The sequence below is a fragment of the Numenius arquata genome, chromosome 11 (assembly GCF_964106895.1).
Source record: "Numenius arquata chromosome 11, bNumArq3.hap1.1, whole genome shotgun sequence".
NCBI lineage: Eukaryota > Metazoa > Chordata > Aves > Charadriiformes > Scolopacidae > Numenius > Numenius arquata.
In genome coordinates, this window is record NC_133586.1 from 24,316,575 (window position 1) to 24,339,534 (window position 22,960).

General features: G+C 40.9%; 1 protein-coding gene across 1 annotated transcript in view; it reads right to left on the reverse strand.

The window, feature by feature from the left end:
• The window catches only part of ANKHD1 (ankyrin repeat and KH domain containing 1), a 117,795-nt gene that overhangs the window by 48,735 nt on the left and 46,100 nt on the right, over positions 1-22,960 (reverse strand). Inside the window, exons 4-10 of the mRNA XM_074155688.1 lie at positions 18,698-18,845; positions 17,642-17,789; positions 16,345-16,578; positions 15,774-15,868; positions 11,660-11,897; positions 11,246-11,437; positions 9,699-9,808 (exon numbers count right to left, since the gene is read on the reverse strand). Of these exons, the coding sequence (XP_074011789.1) occupies positions 9,699-9,808; positions 11,246-11,437; positions 11,660-11,897; positions 15,774-15,868; positions 16,345-16,578; positions 17,642-17,789; positions 18,698-18,845 (1,165 nt within the window). The remainder of the gene's footprint in view (positions 1-9,698; positions 9,809-11,245; positions 11,438-11,659; positions 11,898-15,773; positions 15,869-16,344; positions 16,579-17,641; positions 17,790-18,697; positions 18,846-22,960) is intronic.

Consider the following 22,960-nt stretch of genomic DNA (forward strand, 5'->3'; position numbering starts at 1 on the left):
AGCAGATAGCATCCACTCAAGCTTTAAGGGAACAAGCCAAAATAAGAAGCTGAGGCAGCACAGTGCCTTTGTCTACTTGCATCCTTTCTTTGATCTGGAATGGCAAAAAATTTCAATTTTTTTTTTTTTTTAAGCTGTAGTAGAGAATTAAAATCAGGACAGATAGCATGAAAGTTGTCCAAAAGCATCCCCCATCAGCTTTCCAATATGTTTCTTCCTTGTATTAATATGAGGTACATGCAAATGCTTATAGGAACAAAACTAGTAAGGAGTACTCATCTCCAAAGACAACTGCAGTTAGTATGATCAGAAAGAGGTATAAATAAAGGAGAACACCTATGCCAGCTTTGACTAGAAAAGGCGTTCTCTAAACACTTGAGTGATGTGCTCTCCTGTTAATTCTGCTTGAATAGAAAGAGTGCCCAAGAAGAATTTTCTGTAGGTTTGGTTACCAGATAGGAAGGAAGGGGAAAGCGAGAGTATTACCCAAATGGGGTAGGAGTTTACATTATCTGCACCTTCTCCACTGGGACTCAACAGGAGATAAGAATCCAGTCAGTAATAATTATTTCCTTTCTAGACAAATCAATACTTCAGAGAGCACAGCAAAAGCAGTGTCATCAGAAGCATCTATGACAATCATTGGTATTTTTTCAGTCTTGATTTTGAGTTCTCTGTTTTAGGAAATTCAAAGATCACCTACATAATGGCTTCCTTCCCCTCTCTTCCCCCACCGGCCCCTCATAATTCTCCTTGGTTCACAAGCATTATTCACTAGGATTTTTTTTTCGAGTTTGTTTCCAATATCTTATGTTATTTAGAAGTTCTAGAACAAAGTCTGCATTTTTACAGTAAAGGTCCAACTTCTCTCTTCAATTCTTCAACAAGCCCCTCTCACCCACAACAACAATGAATATTTAACAGAAATCTAAATGTTATTCCAAGCAAAATGATTTATACAGTTTTTGATGCAAGAAAATGGCCAAACAATACAGTTCTTAACACTATGCCACTTTGCTAATTTTCAAGATTTAACTCCTATCAAGACACACAGTATTCTAGCAGTCCCAGATAATCTTCCTGAAATATGTACCAAACCAGTATTTCACAGGCACCTAAAAAGCTCAGCAAGGCCTCTAGTTTGAAGTAAATATCTGAAAAGGGAAGACAGTACATATCTAGCTTCCTGTAGGGACACGTTTAACACAGCTACTTGTGCTAATAGACTCAATGAGATAACTTGCTGCATTTGTGAAGGTTGAGATACTGTTTTTAAAAAACAGGGTTTTAGAAAACCCAACAGAAGGGGAAATGCAAGACAAAGATGACATGTCTAGTCTACACAGCAAGTCTTCGTATTTTTGAAGAAACTTAGATGCCTTAAAGCCATGGCTGTTGTTAGCATGTATCTTGAGGCTGCAGCTTACAAGCATCAAAGGCCAACCTCACCTGATGCTTGCCCGGCTCTACGCCCTCCAAAATAGTCTTCTTTAAGTCCTCCTGCTTGTCCTGCGGAAGGAAAAAGAAGAACTCACGGCTCTTGCTCTACAAATAAATGTTGTTCTTGGCCATGAAGACCTGGAATATGAACTTATGTGGATCAGATGCACCAGATGAAAACTCTGTTTTGCTGGAAGTAGGCAAGCAAGCACAAAGGTAAGACCAAGCAATGCAGCTCTCACCAGTTAAGACTCCTACCACAAGCCATTCAGATTCACAGAGGTCATACACGGCATCTTGTTAAACACAAGATGACTTTTTGTTCGCTACCGGCAAAAGATAGGATTTCATTGTACTTTACACCATCCAGAGACTGCAACACAACATCCAAAAAGTGTTAACTACAAAAGTTAGCTTCACATGTCTTACAACCTTTTGCTTTATTTGTAGAAGACTGAGGGCCAAGTCCAAAAAGACCTGAAAATCCTGACATTCCCCTGATGGTTCAAGAAATGGTATGGAAAAACATGACAGCTTCTCAGATCCCTCACTGTAATGACAACATAGCTATCTCCAGCATAGTTTCTTTCAAATCCATAAAGTATTGGCTACTTTTGTAGATGTTTAAATGCTGCCTTATGCGCATTGCATGAAACATGCAGTGTGTCATACACATAAAGGGAAGTGAGTTTCTAATTAAGGAGCCACATTAGTGTGAGGGATGTTACCAGCTGAAGGCAAAGCAATGATGCCTGCAATGACAAAAACATCAGTCTGTAAAAATATTTTGTCACAGGGGAAGGACCAAGAGGTAGTGTGACATGCCTGTAATTATTTTTTTCTGCAGCTGGAGTTATGTGGATGCCAGGTAACCAGTTTTAGTCTTTTAAGGAAAGCCACGCATGGAATTTTAGCAAATATAAAGATCTCTGGGGAGAGCTTGACAGTGTAAAATGAGAAGAATGCAAGGATGAAGCTGCCTTCAGGGGTTCTCTTCCATCTCTCAATTTCAGCATAAAAGCACCCATATCTCTTGTAGTAGAAAGGTAAACTCCATCACTAGATCAACTCTCCTGTGCAGCAGAGCACCACGTACAGCTGCAAGGCAGTCCGGATTAGAAAATCCCAATTTAAAACTCTTTTCTGTACTACCCAGCTGAGAAAAGCTGGGATCTTCTTGCTGTCCAAAAAAGAACAAACTCTCTTGTTTTCAGCCACACTGAAACAAGCAAAGATGCAACCACCTTATCAAGAGCAGTCTCACTTTCAAAATGGAGACTGCAATCTCCAGTGTGCAGCATTTCATCCATGTCTGATTCTACATTACAAGGGAACAGGCATCTAAACAGGCACTTTTAGTTTATAGAAAGGTATACAACTTAAAAGCAGGATATAACCTCTCATTAAATATCACCAATACTCTGTGAGCTTTACAGTCCTTAACCTAGTTGCTGTGGGAACGTACATGCACCACGCATGTCTTACCTTACACAAGCTTTGAGATGAAGGTAACTGGTAGTAAAGACATAAAGAAGAAAAAAAGAAAAAAAACGAGAACTCTTACAGCAAAAACAAAAGTCTCCTCTCACCTTTGAGTTTAGACAAATCCTTGCCACACAGGTAAATAACTATTGCTGAAGTGCTGGTTACTTTTTCCTGAAGCTATTAAACCATACCATCACTTCAAAAAACTGCTTTTATCAAATCATATTTCAGAGTTCTAATCTCCAAAATTTATTCCTATTAATCACAAAATCAAAATAAGTATTTTGTTACATAAAGAAGTTTGTAAACAAGTAAATTGTAAATTTGTTTCAGTGGCAGGAGCTCAGACTAAGACCCTGAAAGTCTCTAGTGCTGCAGGCAATAAAGGAACTAGAATGCAACTAAGGCACAGATGGAATCACAGGCTGAAGGCTTCAGATGTGCCTCATATTAAGTTATTCATATACTTGTCAAAAGCAAGCAGATTTCAAAATGTATACATTAACAAGGAAAGGTGTAGGCCTGACAAGCTAGTTTTCCTACAGATTTTGACAGGCCAACTTTGACCCTTTAAGGACATGGAAAAGACAGATCCCTTAAAGAAGGACATCAGAAAAGCATCAGAATAACTGTTGACAAGCCTGACTTCATAAACAATTAGTAACAATGAGATACAAATTCATCAAAATACCATACACGGTGATCAGCTCTCCAGGAGACAGAAACAGATGAGCATGTACTCTGACACTGTTCATTTCTAGTATAACTTGCCACTGCAGTGTTTTAAGGAAAAATTAACCATAAACCAAAGAAAGTTCATCTCAGCCATCATTTTTCTTTTAGTTCTCCTGGTTCTTGTAAAGCCACATTCCTTAATAAATCTGCTGAACATCTTCCACTAGATCAGGTTGCTCAAAGCCCCATCCAACCTGACCTTAAGCTTTTCCAGGGATGGGGCATCCACAACTCCTCTGGGCAACCTGTTACAGTCTCTCACTACCCTCATCATAAAACCTGCTCGAACTTTAGCTCAAGGTTCTATTCTGAGATTGAGAAAACCTCAACTGGACATAAGCAACACACAGGAATGAGTTGAGTGAGCTGAGTAACTTCAGCAAAGTTGGAAGTCTTCAGTTTTCAATGAGCACAATACAGGAAACCCTCTGAGAGAAACACCTCCTGCCCTCTGCCCATCTGGCTAACCCAGCATGGAAGAGGCTCCTCTTCACACCTGCAGTCTCAAAGTCTGCACCTCAAATCCCACTCAGTCCTGACCTCCTGGCCTGAGAAGCTGTCATGGTTTAACCCCAGCCAGTAACTAGGATCACACAGGTGCCAGCTCACACCACCCTGTAGAGTAGGGAGAAGAAGGAGAAAAGGAGGGAAAAGTAAAAAAAAAAAAAAAAAGTGCATGGGCTGATATAAATACAATTTAACAGAACAATAACAGAAAAGGAAAATAATAATAATAATTGTAAAAGAATCATAGAATTGTTCGAGTTGGAAGAGACCTTAGAGACCATCTAGTTCCATCCGCTGCCATGGGCAGGGACACCTCCCACCAGACCAGGTTGCTCAAGGCCCTGTCCAACCTGGCCTTGAACCCCTCCAGGGATGGAGTATCCACAGCTTCTCTGGGCACCCTGGGCCCCTCAAAGTCAAGAGTTTCTCAAGTCTCATGACCCTCAAAGTCAAGAATTTCTTCCTAATATCTAACCTAAATCTCCCCTCTTCCAGTTTAAAACCGTTCCCCCTCATCCTGTCACTAAACCTGCTGAAAGTCCCTCCTTGGCTTTCCTGGAGCCCCTTCAGGGGCTGGAAGGGGCTCTATAAGGTCTCCCCGGAGCCTTCTCTTCTCCAGACCGAACAATCCCAATATATAAAATAATGCAACACAAGTTGCTCTCACCACCTGATGACAGATTGCTCAGCCTGCCTCAAGCCGTGATCATGGAACCCTGCCTGCCAGCCAACTCCCATTTATATACTGCACATGACATCTGTGTTATGGAATATCCCTTTGGCCAATATCCCTTGTTTTGTCTATGCTCTCTCTCAGCTTCTATGGGAAGCTGAAAAAGTCCTTGACTAATGTGAACAACAGCTGGCAACAACTAAAATAATATGCATTATACTTGATCTCTTTCTATGACCATGTGACCCGCCTTTTCGATGCGGGGAAGGCTGTGGACGTTGTCTACCTGGACCTTACAAACGTAAGGCCTTTGACACCGTCCCCCACAGCGTTCTCCTGGAGAAGCTGGCGAATCATGGCATAGACAAGTGTACTCTTCACTGGGTAAAAAACTGGCTGGATGGCCGTGCCCAGGGAGTTGTGATTAATGGGGTGAAATCCAGTTGGCGCCCGGTCACCAGTGGTGTCCCTCAGGGCTCAGTTTTGGGGCCAGTCTTGTTTAATATCTTTATTGATGAGCTGGATAAAGGGATTGAGTGCACCCTCAGTAAGTTTGCAGATGACACCAAACTAGGTGGGAGTGTTGATCTGCTTGAGGGTCGGAAGACTCTACAGAGGGATCTGGACAGGTTGGATCAATGGGCCAAGGCCAATGGGATGAGGTTTAATAAGGCCAAGTGCCGGGTCCTGCATTTTGGTCACAACAACCCCAGGCAACGCTACAGGCTTGCGGAAGAGTGGCTGGAAAGCTGCCCAGCAGAAAAGGACCTGGGGGTGTTGGTGGACAGCCGGCTTAACATGAGCCGGCCGTGTGCCCAGGTGGCCAAGAAGGCCAACGGCATCCTGGCCTGTATCAGGAATAGCTTGGCCAGCAGGAGTAGGGAAGTGACGGTGCCTCTGTACTCGGCACGGGTGAGGCCTCACCTCGAGTGCTGTGTCCAGTTCTGGGCCCCTCACTACAGGAAGGACACTGAGCTGCTGGACCGTGTCCAGAGGAGAGCCACCAAGCTGGTAGGGGGTCTAGAGAACAACTCCTATGAGGAGAGGCTGAGGGAACTGGGCATGTTTAGTTTGGAGAAGAGAAGGCTGAGGGGGGACCTCATGGCCCTCTACAACTACCTGAAAGGAGGTTGTAGAGAGGTAGGTGTTGGACTCTTCTCCCAAGGGAACAATGACAGGACCAGAGGAAATAGTCTGAAGTTGCAGCAGGGGAGGTTTAGATTAGATATCAGGAAGAATTACTTTACTGAGAGAGCGGTCAGGCACTGGAACAGCCTGCCCAGGGAGGTGGTGGAGTCGCCATCCCTGGAGGTATTTAAGAAGTGTGTAGACATGGCACTTCAGGGCATGCTCTAGTGCCTGAGATTGTTGGGTTGTCTGTTTGTGGGTGGGGTGGGGTGTGGTTGTGGGGGTTTGTTTTGGTTTGGTTTTGTGGTGGTGTTGGTGTTTTGTGGTGGTGTTGGTGTTTTGTGGTGGTGTTGGTGTTTTGTGGTGGTGTTGGTGTTTTGTGGTGGTGTTGGTGTTTTGTGGTGGTGTTGGTGTTTTGTGGTGGTGTTGGTGTTTTGTGGTGGTGTTGGTGTTTTGTGGTGGTGTTGGTGTTTTGTGGTGGTGTTGGTGTTTTGTGGTGGTGTTGGTGTTTTGTGGTGGTGTTGGTGTTTTGTGGTGGTGTTGGTGTTTTGTGGTGGTGTTGGTGTTTTGTGGTGGTGTTGGTGTTTTGTGGTGGTGTTTGGACTCCATGATCTCAAAGGTCCCATCCAACCAAAAATATTCTGTGATTCTGTGATTATCAGCATCATTCTTGCACCATACCCAAAACACAGCAGCTACTAGCAAGAAAATTAACTCTATCCCAGCTGAAACAAGGACAGAAGCCAAGAGAGATTTGATGTCTTAAAGTAGATTATATGCTTTCCAAGTCATGGAATAAAGTCTCTGAATTGAGAAGAAATGGGAGAACTGATCACCACAAAACTTGACAGCCAGTGTTCATTGTTCCTTTAACTCAAGAGCATTTGGGGAAGAAAGATCAATTTTATTTTCTCAAACTAGAAACAGGGGTAAGAAAAATCCTCAAAAACTATAGTCTTTGTGTTCCTGGTCTGGAATGAAACAGAATATGCAGGTGGCTCATGAAACAATAAGGTGACACCAATAATCCAGTAGTGGCTACATCTCTACGGGTAAATAAAACAGGGCCAGGAGACAAGCTTAGGCATGAGATCACTGGTCATTGTCACTGCTTGTTCCTTTGCGCTGGCCCTGTCAAGAGCTGTAGGGAGAAGGGACTGTTCCCAACAGGCAGCACGGAAAATGTACCATCAAGTTAGTCTCCACTTGTCTCAGAGGCTTCACCCCCTCAAGAACCCCTTCAAGACCTCATCTCACAACCCAGGGGTGTTCAATGGACGCTCCCAGTACTGCCACATGCAAACACCACGCTGGTGAGCTGTGTCCTACAGACACAGAGACACAGTCCTGGGCTCAGCAGCCTGCCTGGCCATCACGACACAGCCTGGGGGCCTTCAGTGGGCGCCATTTGTCCTTGTGATTAGAGAATGGCCCTCAGCCCTATCTTATAGTACTGTTTAAGACATAACTGGTATTTTCCTCAAAAAGGACCACTCCACAACAGGGTAAGATGTTGTATGTCCAGCTCCTCAGTGACTGCGATATAAACCTCAGGTATAAAGAAGGTTTCTGGAAAACAATGAAACATCAGTGAAAGCAATCCCAGGAAAGACTGAAGTTGCAGGATGAAAAAGGAAAGAAGGAAAAGGAACTGGAGATGTACTTTCTGAACACCAGAAGGAGAGCAAAATTAACTAGACAAATGAAGACACACCAACCAGAGGTCTAAGTCGAGATCTACATTCAATTCCCTGCTCCACCACAGACTTCCCGGGACAACTTGATAAAATCATCTAACCTCATTTAAATTATTAAGGAAAATTGAAATCTAGAAGAATAATCTTCCCTAATACTGCCAAAGAAGCTTTTTCGTACTCTAGCTTCAGAAACCTTCCTCAGAACAAAGATAACAAATTTATTTAAAACAGCTTACAACTTCTAATAAAGGAAAGCAGCACAGAGGTTTGAAAGTGAACGGCTCCAAACCCGAGGCACCTGCCATCAGCATCGCCGCAGCTTTGCGGGCATTCCCCCATTTACTTACAATCAGAATTCAAAACTGGTAGATTTATAGGGCAGGTCTCCCTTTCATATGCAATTCTCCTTTGCTTCCTTACTACATTTTTTCTTGACAGCTCCCCATTTTGACTGGCAGTACAAGAAAATGCAGTAAAATTAAACTTCACTTTAGAAAGGCGTGAGATTTTTCTCAGCAATACTGATAAGAACTAGATGCTAAAGGCCACAAGCACTGCTCACCTTAGTGATGAAAGGAAAAAAAAATATTACACAACTCTATTAATTTTAAGTGACATTTAATTAGCAACCCTTGCCTGTTTCTAAAAGTTCATGCATAGAAATTTGTATTTTTTTGTCAGGCTTTGCTCCTTACTGAGATATGTCATGGATTACGCCTTTTTATAACAAAGTACTTAAATATTTTTTAAAATACCCAGTAAAACCCCAAAACCCCACCTTGCCTCTACTAAAGTGGCTGATGTTTGGTACCCAATGCTGACTTGCACAAAGTGCAGCAGGTGGGGCAAAGAACCCACAGACACACCCCCCCGCTATTAACATGATCTTCCTCTCTGGTAGGAACATATGAAGCAGAACTTTACTGGAGAAGAATTAATAATGTGAAAAAAGTATATTCACAAAGGAGAGTAGAAGTATTATTAATTCACAATTACAGCGTTATTTATATTTGTAAATATAAACTTAAAAAAAATACTTGATTTAAGACTGAAATTTAAGTAACTTCATTAGGATGTTGATTTATGAGGTTCAATGATAAACTGTTCGGGCATTCTTATTGTTAAAAGGAACAAAAAAGCCTAAAATATCCAACCAAAACCCCACAAAACCAGAGAGTGTGGAAAAAGAAAGGAGAATAGCAGGAGAAAGTACAAAAAGGCAACCAAAAGAATAATCTTCCCTGCTTATGCACTATTAGACATAAGGCTCCTAAACTCTTTTAGAAGATTAACATATCAATTGCTTTTTCCTGCTTAAAAGACAAACAAACATTATATTCCTGTAGCTGACGAAAAGGCAGTTTTAGGTCTCTCGCTACATAATATGAGAAAGCCAAGACAAATACATAAACAACCTAGTTAGGATTAAATGCATTACAGAAAATAAACACTGTGAAACAATATGCTAAAAACAAGAGTTACATGAAAGAAAAGAGTTCTAGAACAAAGAAAAAAAATTGTATTATGCCAGTCATTTAAAAGGCATTGCTTAGTTTGGGGTTTTTTTTGTTGTAGTTTTAAGAGACCTGCAGCATTCAGAAACGAACACTAAAAACGAGAAGTAGTAGTTCCTGGTACTAAAACATTTTAAATTCAGAGCAGCAGAGCAGGTAAACTCTCATCCACAAGAGTTTGGGAATAATAAAGTAGCATAATGAATAAACACAATGCAGAAATATATCCTGCTAAGCAATTAAACTTATGGATTATACTGAAACGAAGATAATCAACTTTCACAAGTGTAAGTTTAGCTAAAACTTTTCACTTAAAAAATGAAAGATTACCCAATAAGAATTTTTAATTTTTTAGATCAAATAGAATATGCAGGCTTTTAAAAGAGTTTCTTTCATGCCTCTTTTCACACCCATATATGAAATTCAATTGCTAGAATCGTCTCCTGCTCTATAAGTGCATAAGCTTTGGCATAGAGTTTGTAACCAAAGAACTTTCTCCACAAGATGCAGAATTCTTACCAAATCAGCACCAGCTTGAAGCAACACATCTGCAACATCAGTATGTCCATTTTCACAGGCATAGGTCAAAGCTGTATCTCCTGTCGCTGTGGTAGCATGAACGTTAGCTCCTAGAAACACAACATTAGTTTCTTCTTATTGGACATCTCCTTATCAACTATTTCATATCAGATAAACACAAAAATCGGTGACAAAAGCTACATCCTACTGACCAACAGCTTCCACAGCCCAAGGGCATTGCTCTCACAGTAAAAATGGCTCTCATAGTAAAAACAATCTGAGGAGAGGGGATAAGCCAAGGGTTGGAAAAAACATGACTGGCAGTCTAAGCATTTAAACATATCCACTCAATTACTCCTAAATTCCCTCTACAGTAACGAAGATTTCTTTTGTTACGACAAAGAAAAGTGAACCTGGGCAGTCGTCTAGACTATCCATTTGACAGGGAGCTGCATGCCAACGAAAATCAGACAGAACGTATGTAGGATTAATACTAATTCAATAAAAAGACCATACACTTCTACAAATTTCATTTCTTCCATGGTCTTAAAAATAATTTGCTTTAAAACTATTTTGTTGAAATAATTTGACTAGCTTCATCTATGCCACCTACATGAAAACTCTGCATGTTTCTTGCTATGTAATGCATTATTCTTCAAAAAATCTGCCAATGTGATTAGCCATTTTCTTATTTTCAAGGTGTGAGATATATTTAGGTACTCCCTGATGCCAAAACAAGGCTCCTCAATTAACTTTCAATTAACTTTCTACATTATCAGAAGTGAAGTGCAAGCAGTGTTCCAAGTGAGCTGGTAACGGGTGTCATATGCTGCTATTACTGCACAGAGAGACACAGTTGTTACTGTCCCTCAACAAGCAGGGAGCATTACTTTCTAGAATTACAAATCCAGACAATTTTATGCTTATTCTTAGAAAAGAATCACCTCCCATTATAAGGAAGATTTCTGAAATGGAGGTCCCTTTAATTTATTTATTATTTTATACCGTATTACTACACTTTGGTCTCTACCAACTTTAAACTAACAGATGAAGTTTGAAGTGTCATTTCCCCCAACTCCAGCAAGATTCAATATTTCCTGTACAACACAGTAGTAAAACTCATTCATCACAGAAATTCAGCACATTGCAGAACCTGGCCTGCACTATTTCCCAGGTTACAATTCCTAAAGTACTGGGGAGGCTGACTGCAGATAACCAGGCTCAGCCAAAGCAGGAGTAGCATGTTAAAACAAGCATTATCTGTATTAACATTTTGTCCTAAATGCAGTTAGCTGGAAACAATGTTCCTAAATTGATGGTTTTTACACATGCAACAGAATCCAGTTCTCCATAAGACACTTTCCTCTGTTAACAGTATCAAACAATAATAAGGTGTAACTTAAAACTTTTTTTCTTCTTGCTAAGGTGTCTGAGAATATAGTTTCTTGTTACAACACTGCCACCATCAAGCCCAGGTATCTTCTAAATCATATAGAGCATTGAGTCTATAACATCTGTGGGCTAGATCATTTGCACTGTACACATACCTGCCGCCAGCAAGTATTTCACCAATTCAAGATGACCCTCTTGAGCAGCTTCCATCAAAGGTGTTGAGCAACCAAGTTCTATATCAGCTCCTGCCTTAATAAGGAAGTCAGCTACTTCAGAGAACCCTCCACAACATGCCAGAGTAAGAGCCGTTTCCTGCGTTTCTTCTGTCTGTGCATTTATATTTGCCCCTAGGAAACAAAACAGCTGTTACTTTAACTGAGCAGCCACAGGGCAGAGAGGTGAATGCACATCCCCTCCACAGTCTGGGCGTTTTAGCTTTGCTCTGTAATTACAGCAATGAGCAGCAACAGCCACATGCTACATCAGAGGAACTGGCACAGAATACTAATGGCAAATGGTCAACACTGCATCCTTCATAAGGAAGGCTGAAGAAAAGACAGTGATCTCACCTTGTGCCAGCAGCAAGGCTACCATCTCTTCATGGCCTTCCCGGGCAGCTTCCATTAGAGGAGTGTAACCTTCATCATTAACTTCCTCCAGGTTAGCTCCCCTTTCAATCAGAAGAGCTGCTAACTCCACGTGTCCACCACAAGCAGCCAGAGTGAGTGGAGATTCAAATGAATCTGCAGGCATGTTCACCTGAGCACCACTGTCTAAAAGCAAGCGTGCCACTTCCACGTGCCCATCCTACAAAACAAAGGTGAATGCAAAAATCAGAAACAGTTGAAGTCACATGACACTGTAGTTGCAATCACTATCACACTAGGTCTGAAAATGATCCTAAAAACACCGTGTCTTTTTACTTATGATGGTTCTATTTATGACATAGTTATTGCAATACTTTGATTAAACTGACATTTAAGTTCGGCTTAAATGCATGAGGAAAAAAATTAGATATATGATATTTGTTTGGGTGGTTTTTTTTTTTTTCTTCTTTATACAGGCAGTAGGGAAAGAGTTACAGGATAAGACTTTCTTAATTATCCAGCAAAATACCTGAGAAACAAAAGTAATAGAGATAGAAAACAGGTACCATAAGGAATAAATCCACTAAACCCAAAAACAAGCATTGGAAAAAACATTTTCTTTTTCTTTGAAGTTGATTCAAGGCTTCTACAGACAAAAAAGCTCCAACTGGGCAGTTTCTAGACCCTGGGACAGATACCTACCGAGAAACTGAAGTGGGTTACAATGAGGTAAATAACAGGAGGACAGAAGACTCGAACAAATCTTGAAGGAGACTGCAGAGTGCCTTGGGGTGAAGCAATCTTTGCCACAGAGGGAAGAGAATTAAGATTGCCACAGCAGTCTGAGCCCTTACCAACCAAAGCATATAAATGCAGCTGTTAACTTCTCAAGAAACTATTTCAAAACTCCTCAAAGTTACTTGAAACAGACAAAGTACCAAAAATCCATGTGTCTAGTTTAACCACAGCCGGCAACCAATCAACATCAGCTGCTCACTCACTCCCCCCCAGTGGGAGGAGAGAGAGAATCTGAAGGGTAAAAGCGAGAAAACTCCCAGGTTGAGATAAAGCCTGCTTAATAGGTAGAGCAAAAGCCACACACACAAGCAAAGCAAAACAAAATTCATTCACTACTTCCCATTGCCAGCCATTCCCTCCCCCCCTCCTCCTTCCTCCAGCTTTCTATACTGAGCATGGCGTTACAAGGCCCGGAATATCCCTTTGGCCAGTTGCACCCCTAGCCCATCACTGGTGGGGTGAGGAGCAGAAAAGGCCTTGACGCTGTGCAAGTGCTGCTCAGCAGTAACAAAAACATCCCTGAATTATCAACCCTGTTTCCAGCACAAATCCAAAACACAGTCCCATACTAGCTACTGTGAAGAAAATTAACTCTATGCCAGCCAAAACAAGCTCACCATGTTTCACCTAAGGTGTGGTTTGTAGAGAGCCACAACACCTCTGAAAAGGGGAAAACACAGAGAAGTTTTGGTATTAGGAAAGAAGAAACATGTGCATGGTTTCTCCCTCCCACATAACTTAAGAAAATGGGACCCAAATACGCGGCACAATTTGGAGAAGGGATCTTGGAAAACTGAATCAGATTACAAACTACACCTAACAACAGAGGAAGGGTTTGAGCCACACAAAGAATGCTCAGTGAGACATAGAAGGTCCAAGGGTCTAATCAGAGGACATTTCATACTAGACTTTTCTTCAGCATACACAAATAATAGGATAACTTAAGGATGGAAAGGGAACTCCAAGTAAAAGACTTGAATGAAAACATGCTCTTCGTATCTCTAAGTGGAGAGAAAACTACTTGCTGCCTTGCATATAGCAGGTGCATAGGTATCAGGGGCATCCCCTTTGTCACACCATTTGCCATCCAAAGAAACTTGGGGTTCTTCCAGAAGGAGTTAACTCTCAGCCAGCTTTGACGATTTAGAGCCCTTTTGCCTGACACAGTGGTTCTCCTGGGATGTGACAGTTAAACTAGCCCCAACACCCATTTACAGATTTTGCAAGAGAACTAGAAGAATACTTCTTCCTGAGAAAGACATAAAAAGGGTGAATTTCGGTGGCAAATAGCAGATGTTTTTATGTCCCGGAAAGGAAATCTAAATAAAATCGGGCAATACTAAAGGGGAAAAACAAAAGACATTGAAGACCTCTGCCCAAGGATGAAGCCAGAGCTGTCCCGGCTAGGGCACTGATACCTAGCAGTGATTTATGAAGTTATATAGCTAAGAATTCCACTAATTCCCAAAGTTAAAGAACTTCTTATGTATTAGGAATGGCAACTTCAAACAAACTACCAGTTCCCCATTCTGATTTCACCAGAATTGTCAGCCAGTAACTCAAACAGTTAACACAGAGCTACAGAAGAGGGGGCAAGAGGGATATCAAACACGCAACTCCTGTCAACACTTGTCTTAAACTGACCATGAAGCAGGTAGTAACCAACCTGAGATTGAGAGCAATCAGTTCTGGAAATTAAACACAGACTGTTGTTCTCAGAGACGCTGGCTAAAAGCCAACCGCTTCATCTAACTAAAGGCATTATCCTAGGTGTGGCACTCCATCTTGACCAAAACATACTAAAACTCAGACACTTACAAAATAATTGGTGATCAGAGACCAGACATCTCAGCTTCCTGTATTTGCAGCGTTCATTAGTTGGAAAACAGTGAAGACTGTGAAAAGTCACAAAAATTTGTTGGAATGGTTCCCTTCTGCAAGGGTACAGCCGAAAGATAACAAGGATTAAATTCCACCATTCGACTTGGAGGTACAACGTCATAGGATTAATCTCCTCTCTGTTACTTTTAAAGGTCAATACATACTCTGTAATGCAAACTAATCTGAAACTTCCAAGAGCTAAAAATGTGCAGGCAACCCACACTTATTTTCGCCAAGTGAGACATTTCACAGCGTCCAAGTCAACCCAGTGCTCAGACTTTACCACCATGAAAGAAAAAAAAAAAAAAAAAGAAAAAAAATACTAAACCCAAACAGAACAGTGGGCTGATTAAGACACACAGTTTGCAGTCACGCTGCAATCTCCTTTAGCTGACAGCACACACTCACTGCAACTGTGTCCTTCTGAATTCCTTATTGGCACTGGGCTCTCCTGCAGGGAAGACTATTCAAAGATACTATTACCATCTCACTATCGGAAGACTTCAACACAGCTTGAGACATTATAATCTGACCTTGATCACTTGCATCACCACCTCCCAACTGCACTAAAAGAATACTTGATCCTCCAGCACTCAGAAGACTGGAGGAACACTGCAGACTGTCTTCTAAGGATAGGAGACTACTGGGACCAAATTAAGTTTTCCTCCGTTCACTGTGCTTCCTATGAAAACAAGGTCCCTGTTCTTTCTTCCAAGAAGATCTCCAGCTTGAAGAACACATAAAAGGTCACCTAAAGCATGGACAAAACTGGTTGCAAATACACTTTGACACAATAGCACAAAGATGAAGCTGTTGGAAAGGGAAGTTTTTCCTCAATGGCTACTTTGAAATTATACAAGTTTCCCAAGAACTAATAACTAAACTACTTTTGACCAATCGTTTTATTTTCAAAAGAAAAACCTCATATCACCATTTACAGAAACATAGAAGAGAGCAAACCATCTCTACGTGCAAAACACTTCCAGCAGTGGTGAAAGGACATGTGCAATGTACTATTCATCCAGCTCGGTGCACTTCTGGGAGGCTCACACCATGATGCTCTAAGAGACCTCATTTATAAAGACAGAGGGGGACTCTTACACTAACCAAAGAAACAGTGACTTGGGCTCAACCTACTGCTTTACTGCACTTCAGATGAGTTACCCCTACATTTCACATAGGGAGCATTTAAAACGACACATGACACTCCCAAAAATTAGAGTAACTTTTCCCTATGACCAATTTGACTGAGAAGCTGACCACCTGTGGTAACTATAGTAAAGGCTTTCTTATGATAAAAACTAATACACACTCACTTGCAGACCCAAAACAGCTTGTTAACAAAGGCTCGCTTTATTTTATCAGCTCTTTTATTCCTCTTATTGAAAAGGGAGCAGTACAAATAAAAACTATTTACCATGCAGGCCTCCATCAGCGCCGTGTGCATCTCATCTGTTTTATGTTCTTGATCAGCTCCAGCTTCAAGCAAAAAACGAACCATATCTAAATGGCCTTCAAATGAAACAGATCAAAATAAATAATCATTTAATATTGTAAACCTTTAGAGGTACAGACAGTAAACAATGAAATCATTTAGATGTTCATAGTTTGTTATCACAATTTTTACAAGTTATAATTCACACACCTGCTCTTTTTACAATACTCTAAAAAATACCAATGCAAAATGGACAGCCAGTCTTTAGACAGTCTTTCCCAAAGATACTGCCCAACTATGAGATGAAGACAGACCTCTAATTCAAGTTTAGACAACAGGAAACTTTCCTTGTGACTTCAAGCTATAAAAGACTGTGCTTGTTCCTTATTCAACTGTATAGTGACATATCATTCAAGTGTTCCAAGGCAGCATACAAAATCCAGTATTCCAAAACTCTTAAGAAAATATTCAAAAGTACAGCTGGAAGCTTTACTTAGATAAATCCTAGGAAATAAATTTAAACAAAAATACAAAACAAGGCAAGAGACAATACCTTTATAGCATGCAAGCGTAAGTGCACTTTCTTTGAACTCGTTGGAGTGAGTGTTGATTCCTGCACCATATTCCAGCAATACTCTTGCAACCTCAACATGACCCGCACTGGCTGCTTCCATTAAGGGGGTATGCCCATTTTCATTGTGGTCTTCTATATTAGCACCAGCTTTCAATAGCACCTTCACTATGTCAACAAAGCCCCCAGCACAAGCGTAAGTGAGAGCCGTGTTCCCTGCAGAGAAGAAGTTTAGATGAAAAGCCTTTCCATCACCCACTCCTGATACAGGCAAGGAAATTAGTTATACCAGCTCTGAATAAAACCAAGTACATCACTAGCAGTAGCCATTTACCTTGCAGCAATGTCTCTACAGCAAATAATTTCAGGCTGGGTATAAAATCCCAACAAAAATATAATGTGAAAGAGTTTTAATGCTAAGCCAATATTACAAATCAGGATGCTTTTCTTCAATTATTATGTTTCCTACTTCAGCACGCAGAGAGATCAATACACACACAAAAAGATCAATGAGTGATTTTCACGCTCACTGTAGAGTTTGGGCGGTGAGGAGACGGTTTGGGGTTTTTTTGCCTAAGACTGTATCCTGTAATCCCTTGAAAACCTCTGCTGGCTGGATGAAAATAAATTACTAATTTAAAACTCTGGTACTGTAAGTGACATAATCACATAAGGCTTATGCTTTAAATGCTACAGTCAATTTTAAGGTAAGTTTTGCTTAATATGGCTAAACCTCAAGGTAAAAAGAACATTTCATAGTTCAGACACCCAACTGTTAAAATTTGAACAAAGTTTTAATTCTATCTCAATATTAGCAGACCCCAACTGCAGGTTAATATTCTCAGCTTGGTTAGTTAAGCTGTGATCAAGTATCAGCAATGTAGACAACATTCAGTGCTCAAAGAATTGTACCTCCTCTTTGGTAAAAAGCCATAGACTGAAATAACTGGTCTTGACCAGATGTGTTCCATGGTCTTACTGGGTAATTCTGGATTATACAGATGAGAAAAACTAAACCATGTATTTTTCTGGTCATCTAACACCACAGTGGTTTTCACAGGAACCGTGCTTTCCATTACAGTTTGTATTAAAAACAATCTTTAATAATGGCTTCATAAGACTCTAAACACATCTGCTATGTATCTGGCCTATTCTTAATAGTTCCTATCATGTTTTCTAGTGAATAAAACTATCAGACAAACCCACAGATCTTCAGAACAGCTGCATGACTTATGTGTCAGTCTTATTAATTCTTCATGTTCCCCTGCTTCCCAGTTACCTGTTGAAGACTGTGCGTTGACATCTGCACAATGAACAAGGAGAAGTTTAACAATATCTACGTAGCCTCCGCTGGCAGCTGCCATTAAGGGAGTTATGTCTCCTTTATTTCCTCGATCTTCAACGTTTGCATGCATTGCTAGTAGCACCTAGAGGAAAAAAAGCTCACTTGAATAAATAAATTGTAACAACAACATTTTGCTTTTAGTTCAGTGTGGCTTGTGAGAATGATGTCCCAGCCAGCCGTGACGTCCCCTTGCAGTAATACCCCCCACTGGTGAAGCACAATGGCACTCCCCAGTACCATTTATAATTACTACCTGAACTGTGCTCTGCTGCAGGAAACGCTAGCTTTCTACATTTGCTCATATATGCTAAAATCATCGAATTACAGTGCAATACTGACATTTTCAAAAGCCATGGGGCAGTTCCATAAACAGAATGACAGCAGAGAGACTGTAAACTTGCACTAATGACCAGAGCGCACACAGGGTCACGCTTACAGGGAAACAGTTTTCTCCCCATACTCTTGCCCGGCACCAAAACATCAAGCTAGGCACTTTCTGAGAACTATCGCCTAAACATCTTCAAAGCAGCACAAATTCTGCCCTTAGATACACAAGTATAAAAGCCAAAAATTAACACAAATTAATGCACTGTTGATACAGATGTGATTAAAAAAGGATTGAGTGACTAAGACATAAGTTTTTAGAAGGTAATCACTTGTAGTGTTTGCTTTTGTTGCTATTTTAGATCTTACTGGAACATCTGCTTGGCAGAACAGCTTGACTGCATCTAAAGCGATGTCAGAAAAGTAGATACATCATAAAACACAAGATACATTCCTCAGACAAGTCCCTTAAACCTAAAGGCATATATGACAGCATTTTCCATTAAAAAGACAAGTCATAACTGGAAGCCCACCATACATTAACTGATATTTCATTTAGATTGTAAAAAATCAGAATAATCAGAATAGCTAAAATATTTACCTACCAAAGCAGCCCATTAGACAATGCTTCACAAAGCTTTAGTTGTGACTGTATTTGTTACTTACTTGTGCCAACTCATAATATCCTGCTGAACAGGCCAAGCAAAGGAGACTCTCCCCTTCTTCAGTATGTTCATTCACGCTTCGTCCTTCATCCAACAGCTTCCGGACAGCATTTACATCCCCATCTGAGCACGCTTCTGCCAAACTGCGACTGGAAAATCAGTTACCACAGCTCAAAATAAATCGGCAATAGATGGGTAGCTTTTCTATACAAGGAAGAAGTCTTTACTTAAAGACTCATGACATCAGTACTAAGCCTTACTAGAAAATACACCTTACAGATTTTTTTTTAAGACAAAGTATACACATTATTTCCAGAGATGAAATGGAGATAAAGACTTTGCTTATATCTAAATTAGCTCTTGTCCTCCTCAGTTGCTAACTCACATAACCCCTCATATATACTAGATGGAGAGAAGAGTGCTCAAAACTAGGTAACTTCTGGCATTTGCAAGATACAGATGTAAATCTCACTGACGCTATTCACGCTTTGGTGCAATGCCAGATGCACAGAGGCTGTGATCACAACAAACTACTGGCTATAGGTACCAGGGCAAATTTCTAGTAGAGATAAAGCCAAAAAGTGAATGGCTTTGTATCACAGAGACCACTATTACTGAACACTGCAACAAGACAAACTTCTGACCATTGTCTCTCCAGTAACGGGACTATCTCCTTCTCTGCACAAAGCTTTTTTTCTTCTAATTGAGAACACCCAGTTTCTTAATTTAAGCAGCCATTTCAAAGAAAAATCCTTACTTTACCTAATGACATCTTAAAGGAAGAAAGTTTTCAGATGGATGAAATAAGCCAATTGAACTGCACGTTTTTTAAACAGCAATAACAACACAAATCCTACATGGAACACTACGAACTGATACTTTTAAAAAGACCACGAGAGGTAATTACAAGCTGAGAGTTAAAAGGAAAAGACAAGACAAACTCCAAGTTCTTGGCATCTAAAAGCTCAGAAGTCTACAGTCACCACTTTAACCATCATTAACCTCTGGAGTAGAGAGAATAGCTATTTCCCCTGAGACTACGAAAGTACACTTAAACAAATCTTGAAAAAGGTAAGCTGAGTTTCAGTTTATTTCAGGCCAAGTCAACTGTCCTTTAAATCTTTTTCCATATAAAAAAAAGAAGTCTAACAGCAAAGATAACTTAAAGCATTGCTAACAAAAGTGTAAACAAGAACAAGTCATGCTCAGTACCGACTCAGTTACACTTCTCCAACTGATGATATAATTTTATTTAGAAAATACATGCAAGGAGTCATGGTGTCTCAGCCACTGAGAGCCCAACCACAGTTAATACCCTGGTGGGAAGGGGAGGAAGAGCCATCCGTTATAAACAGTGATGGACTGTATGTGATGCATTCCTATAATTTGCATTCCTATTTCATTTGCAAGATATGAAAGCCTGTTACTTAAAAACTAGTTCACTCAGATTCATTAAAAACCTCCAACTTCTACTTTTATTCTGTAAAAGATAGAAGTTCACTCAAGAAATTCACTGACAATGAAGAAGATATCCATTTGTGCACAAAGTTCCCTCAAGAAAGCATACAAGTTTCAATTTTCAATTGTTCAAAGATTGTAATGCTTAAACTGTGCAAGTCCCTATTTTGAAACTAATTTGCTATATACCCCAAAATGAAATAAACTGTGCTGGCAGCTGCTAGATAAAAGCTGAGATCTGATCTGACCAGTATCTGTTCGTTTACATTTGCATTGTAATCCCCAAGTATTTTAAGCAAAATAAAATTGTTATTTTGGTAAAGCTTATTATTTGGCTACACAGTCAAATCCCTGCTCTGAAGCAATGGGATCCCAGCAAAAGGCCGCAGGACACCTGCTACCTTCTCCTTGGAGGTGGTATGGGAGAGCTGTGTGTCCGTCACACAGCCATGCTCCAAACCACACCTAACCTGGCATTTGCAGCTCAGGATCCCACCTTCAGCCAGTGGGAAGGGGGGTGGTTCACACACTTTTGCACACCCATAGTCCAGCCTTTAGAAACAGGAGCCACCCAACACCATAACCTGCGAGACAAATCCTGAAACTGATCCAACATTCTCAGAAGATGACCTTAAGCCACCTCATATAATACAGAACCGCAGCAAAACAAAACATGCTCTGGGAAAAAGCCATTGAAAACAAGACTCGTAGTTTATTCTACTTGACCCAGGCACTTCAAGAGGCCTCCCAGTTTGCTCTCTGCTCAGGTTCCCTTTGAGATATTTCCAAGACATTTTGTAAAAGTGGTAAGAATGCCACCGCGATGCTCTTCCAAATGAAGCACAGGATTCTGTTGACCTTTGCTCCAAGGGTGCATTACTGGCTCATGTTCCACTTGCTGTCCACCATGAAACTCAGGTCTTTTTCTCCAAAGTTGATTTCCAGACATTCAGCCCTCCCCATCCATACCAATGCACAGAGACATTCCTCCCCAGGTGCAAGACTTTACATTTCCCTGTGTTGAATTTCATAAGATTCCTGTGGGACCCTTTCTTCAGCTTGTCAAGGTCCCTCTGAATGGCAGCACAACCATCTGGTCCATCAACCACGCCTTTCAGTTTTGTATCATCTGCAAACTTGCTGAGGATGCACTCTCTACCATCATGAGTGTCACTGATGAAGACGTTAAGCAGTACTAACCCCAATACCATCCGCTGGAGTACATCACTAGCAACTTGCCTTCACCTGGACTTTGTGGTACTAACAACTCTGAGCCTAGTAGTTTGGAAGTTTTCAGTCCACCTCATTGTCCACCCATCTGGTCTGTACTTCATCAGCTTGTCCCACAGGATGCTGTAGGAAACAGTGTAAAGGACTTGCTTAAATCAATATAAACAGCCCCCACTGCTCTTCTCTCATCTACCAATGTAGCCATCTCATTGCTGAAGGCTATCAGGTCAGGATTGATCTCCCCTTTGTAAAACCATGCTGACCACTTCCCACCATCATTTTATACTTACTGTGTTAGACAATGGCTTCCAGGAAGATTTGCTCCATGTTGTTTTTTTAGGTACCTGCCTATAAGTCCTTTGGATCTTCTTTCTTACCCTTCTTGAGGACAAGGGTGACATTTGCTTTCTTCCAGTCCTCAGGAACCTCCCTCATTCCTCATGACCTTTCAAATAAATGGAGACCGGCCTTGCAGTGACATCACCTAGCTCCGTCAGTACTGATGGGTGCATCCTATCAGGTCCCATGAACTTGTCCACTGGACTATGTCCAACCTGTTTAAATGCTCTCTGACCTGATATCAACCAAGGGCAAGCCCTCCTTGGTCCAGACCTTCCCACTCGTCTCAGGGGCTTGGGATTCCTGAAAGTAAATCTCTCCAGTAAAGCCCAAAGCAAAGGCAGCATTCATGACTTCTTTTCCGTGTCCCTACCACTAGGTCCCTTGTCATACTCTGCGTCAGGCCCACATCTTCCCTCATCTTCCTTTCACAGTTGATATCCTCACATTAGTATATCTTGTTGCCTGTCATGCCCTTTGCCAGATTCAACTCCAGGTAGACTCTGGCTTTCCTAATCTCATCCCTATATGCTTGGACATTGTCTCTATATTCCCCATGGGCCACCTGGCCTGCTTCAACCTCGTTTGCTTCCTTTTTATGTTCAAGGATGCTCCTCCAGCATATATTCATCTCCCCATGTTTTGACCCACAAGTAATTTCTCTAGGTTCAGTTAGGAAATTAAACTATATTTGTTCTATATTTGTATTTACATTTTGAGCAACGACTCAAGACCCTTACTGTAAGCACTTTGTTTTGCAAATCCCAAGTCTGAATTTCAGAGGACATCCATATGAAAGGAAACTTAAGACTTTCAATTTTTTTATCTTAGATCTGCAGATCAACAGTGTAGGCAGTCACACCATCACACTTTATGAACTATTTGCATCACTTGTTAGAGTAGAAAATATTTCAGGGCCCCAAAAGATGGTTTGAAATTACCAAGCAGAAGAAAGCTTTTGACAACATAAAACAAATCCTCAGTTCTATCACCATGGGAATTAAATGCCATCTTCATTAATTATCAGTTACAAAAAGTTATCAGATAATACAGTTTCATTTTCCCCTAAGTTGCTGAGCAAGACCCCAGGGCAAATCGCTGCCCTGTTAAGTACTAGCATTCTCTTCCAACTTCTGCAGTGAACTAGAATCATTAGTTTCCAACAAAGTATGCTGAGGCAGTAGTTAGAGAGCTATCACCAACTCTTCTACAGCTAAGAATTTAACTCATTTTTGAA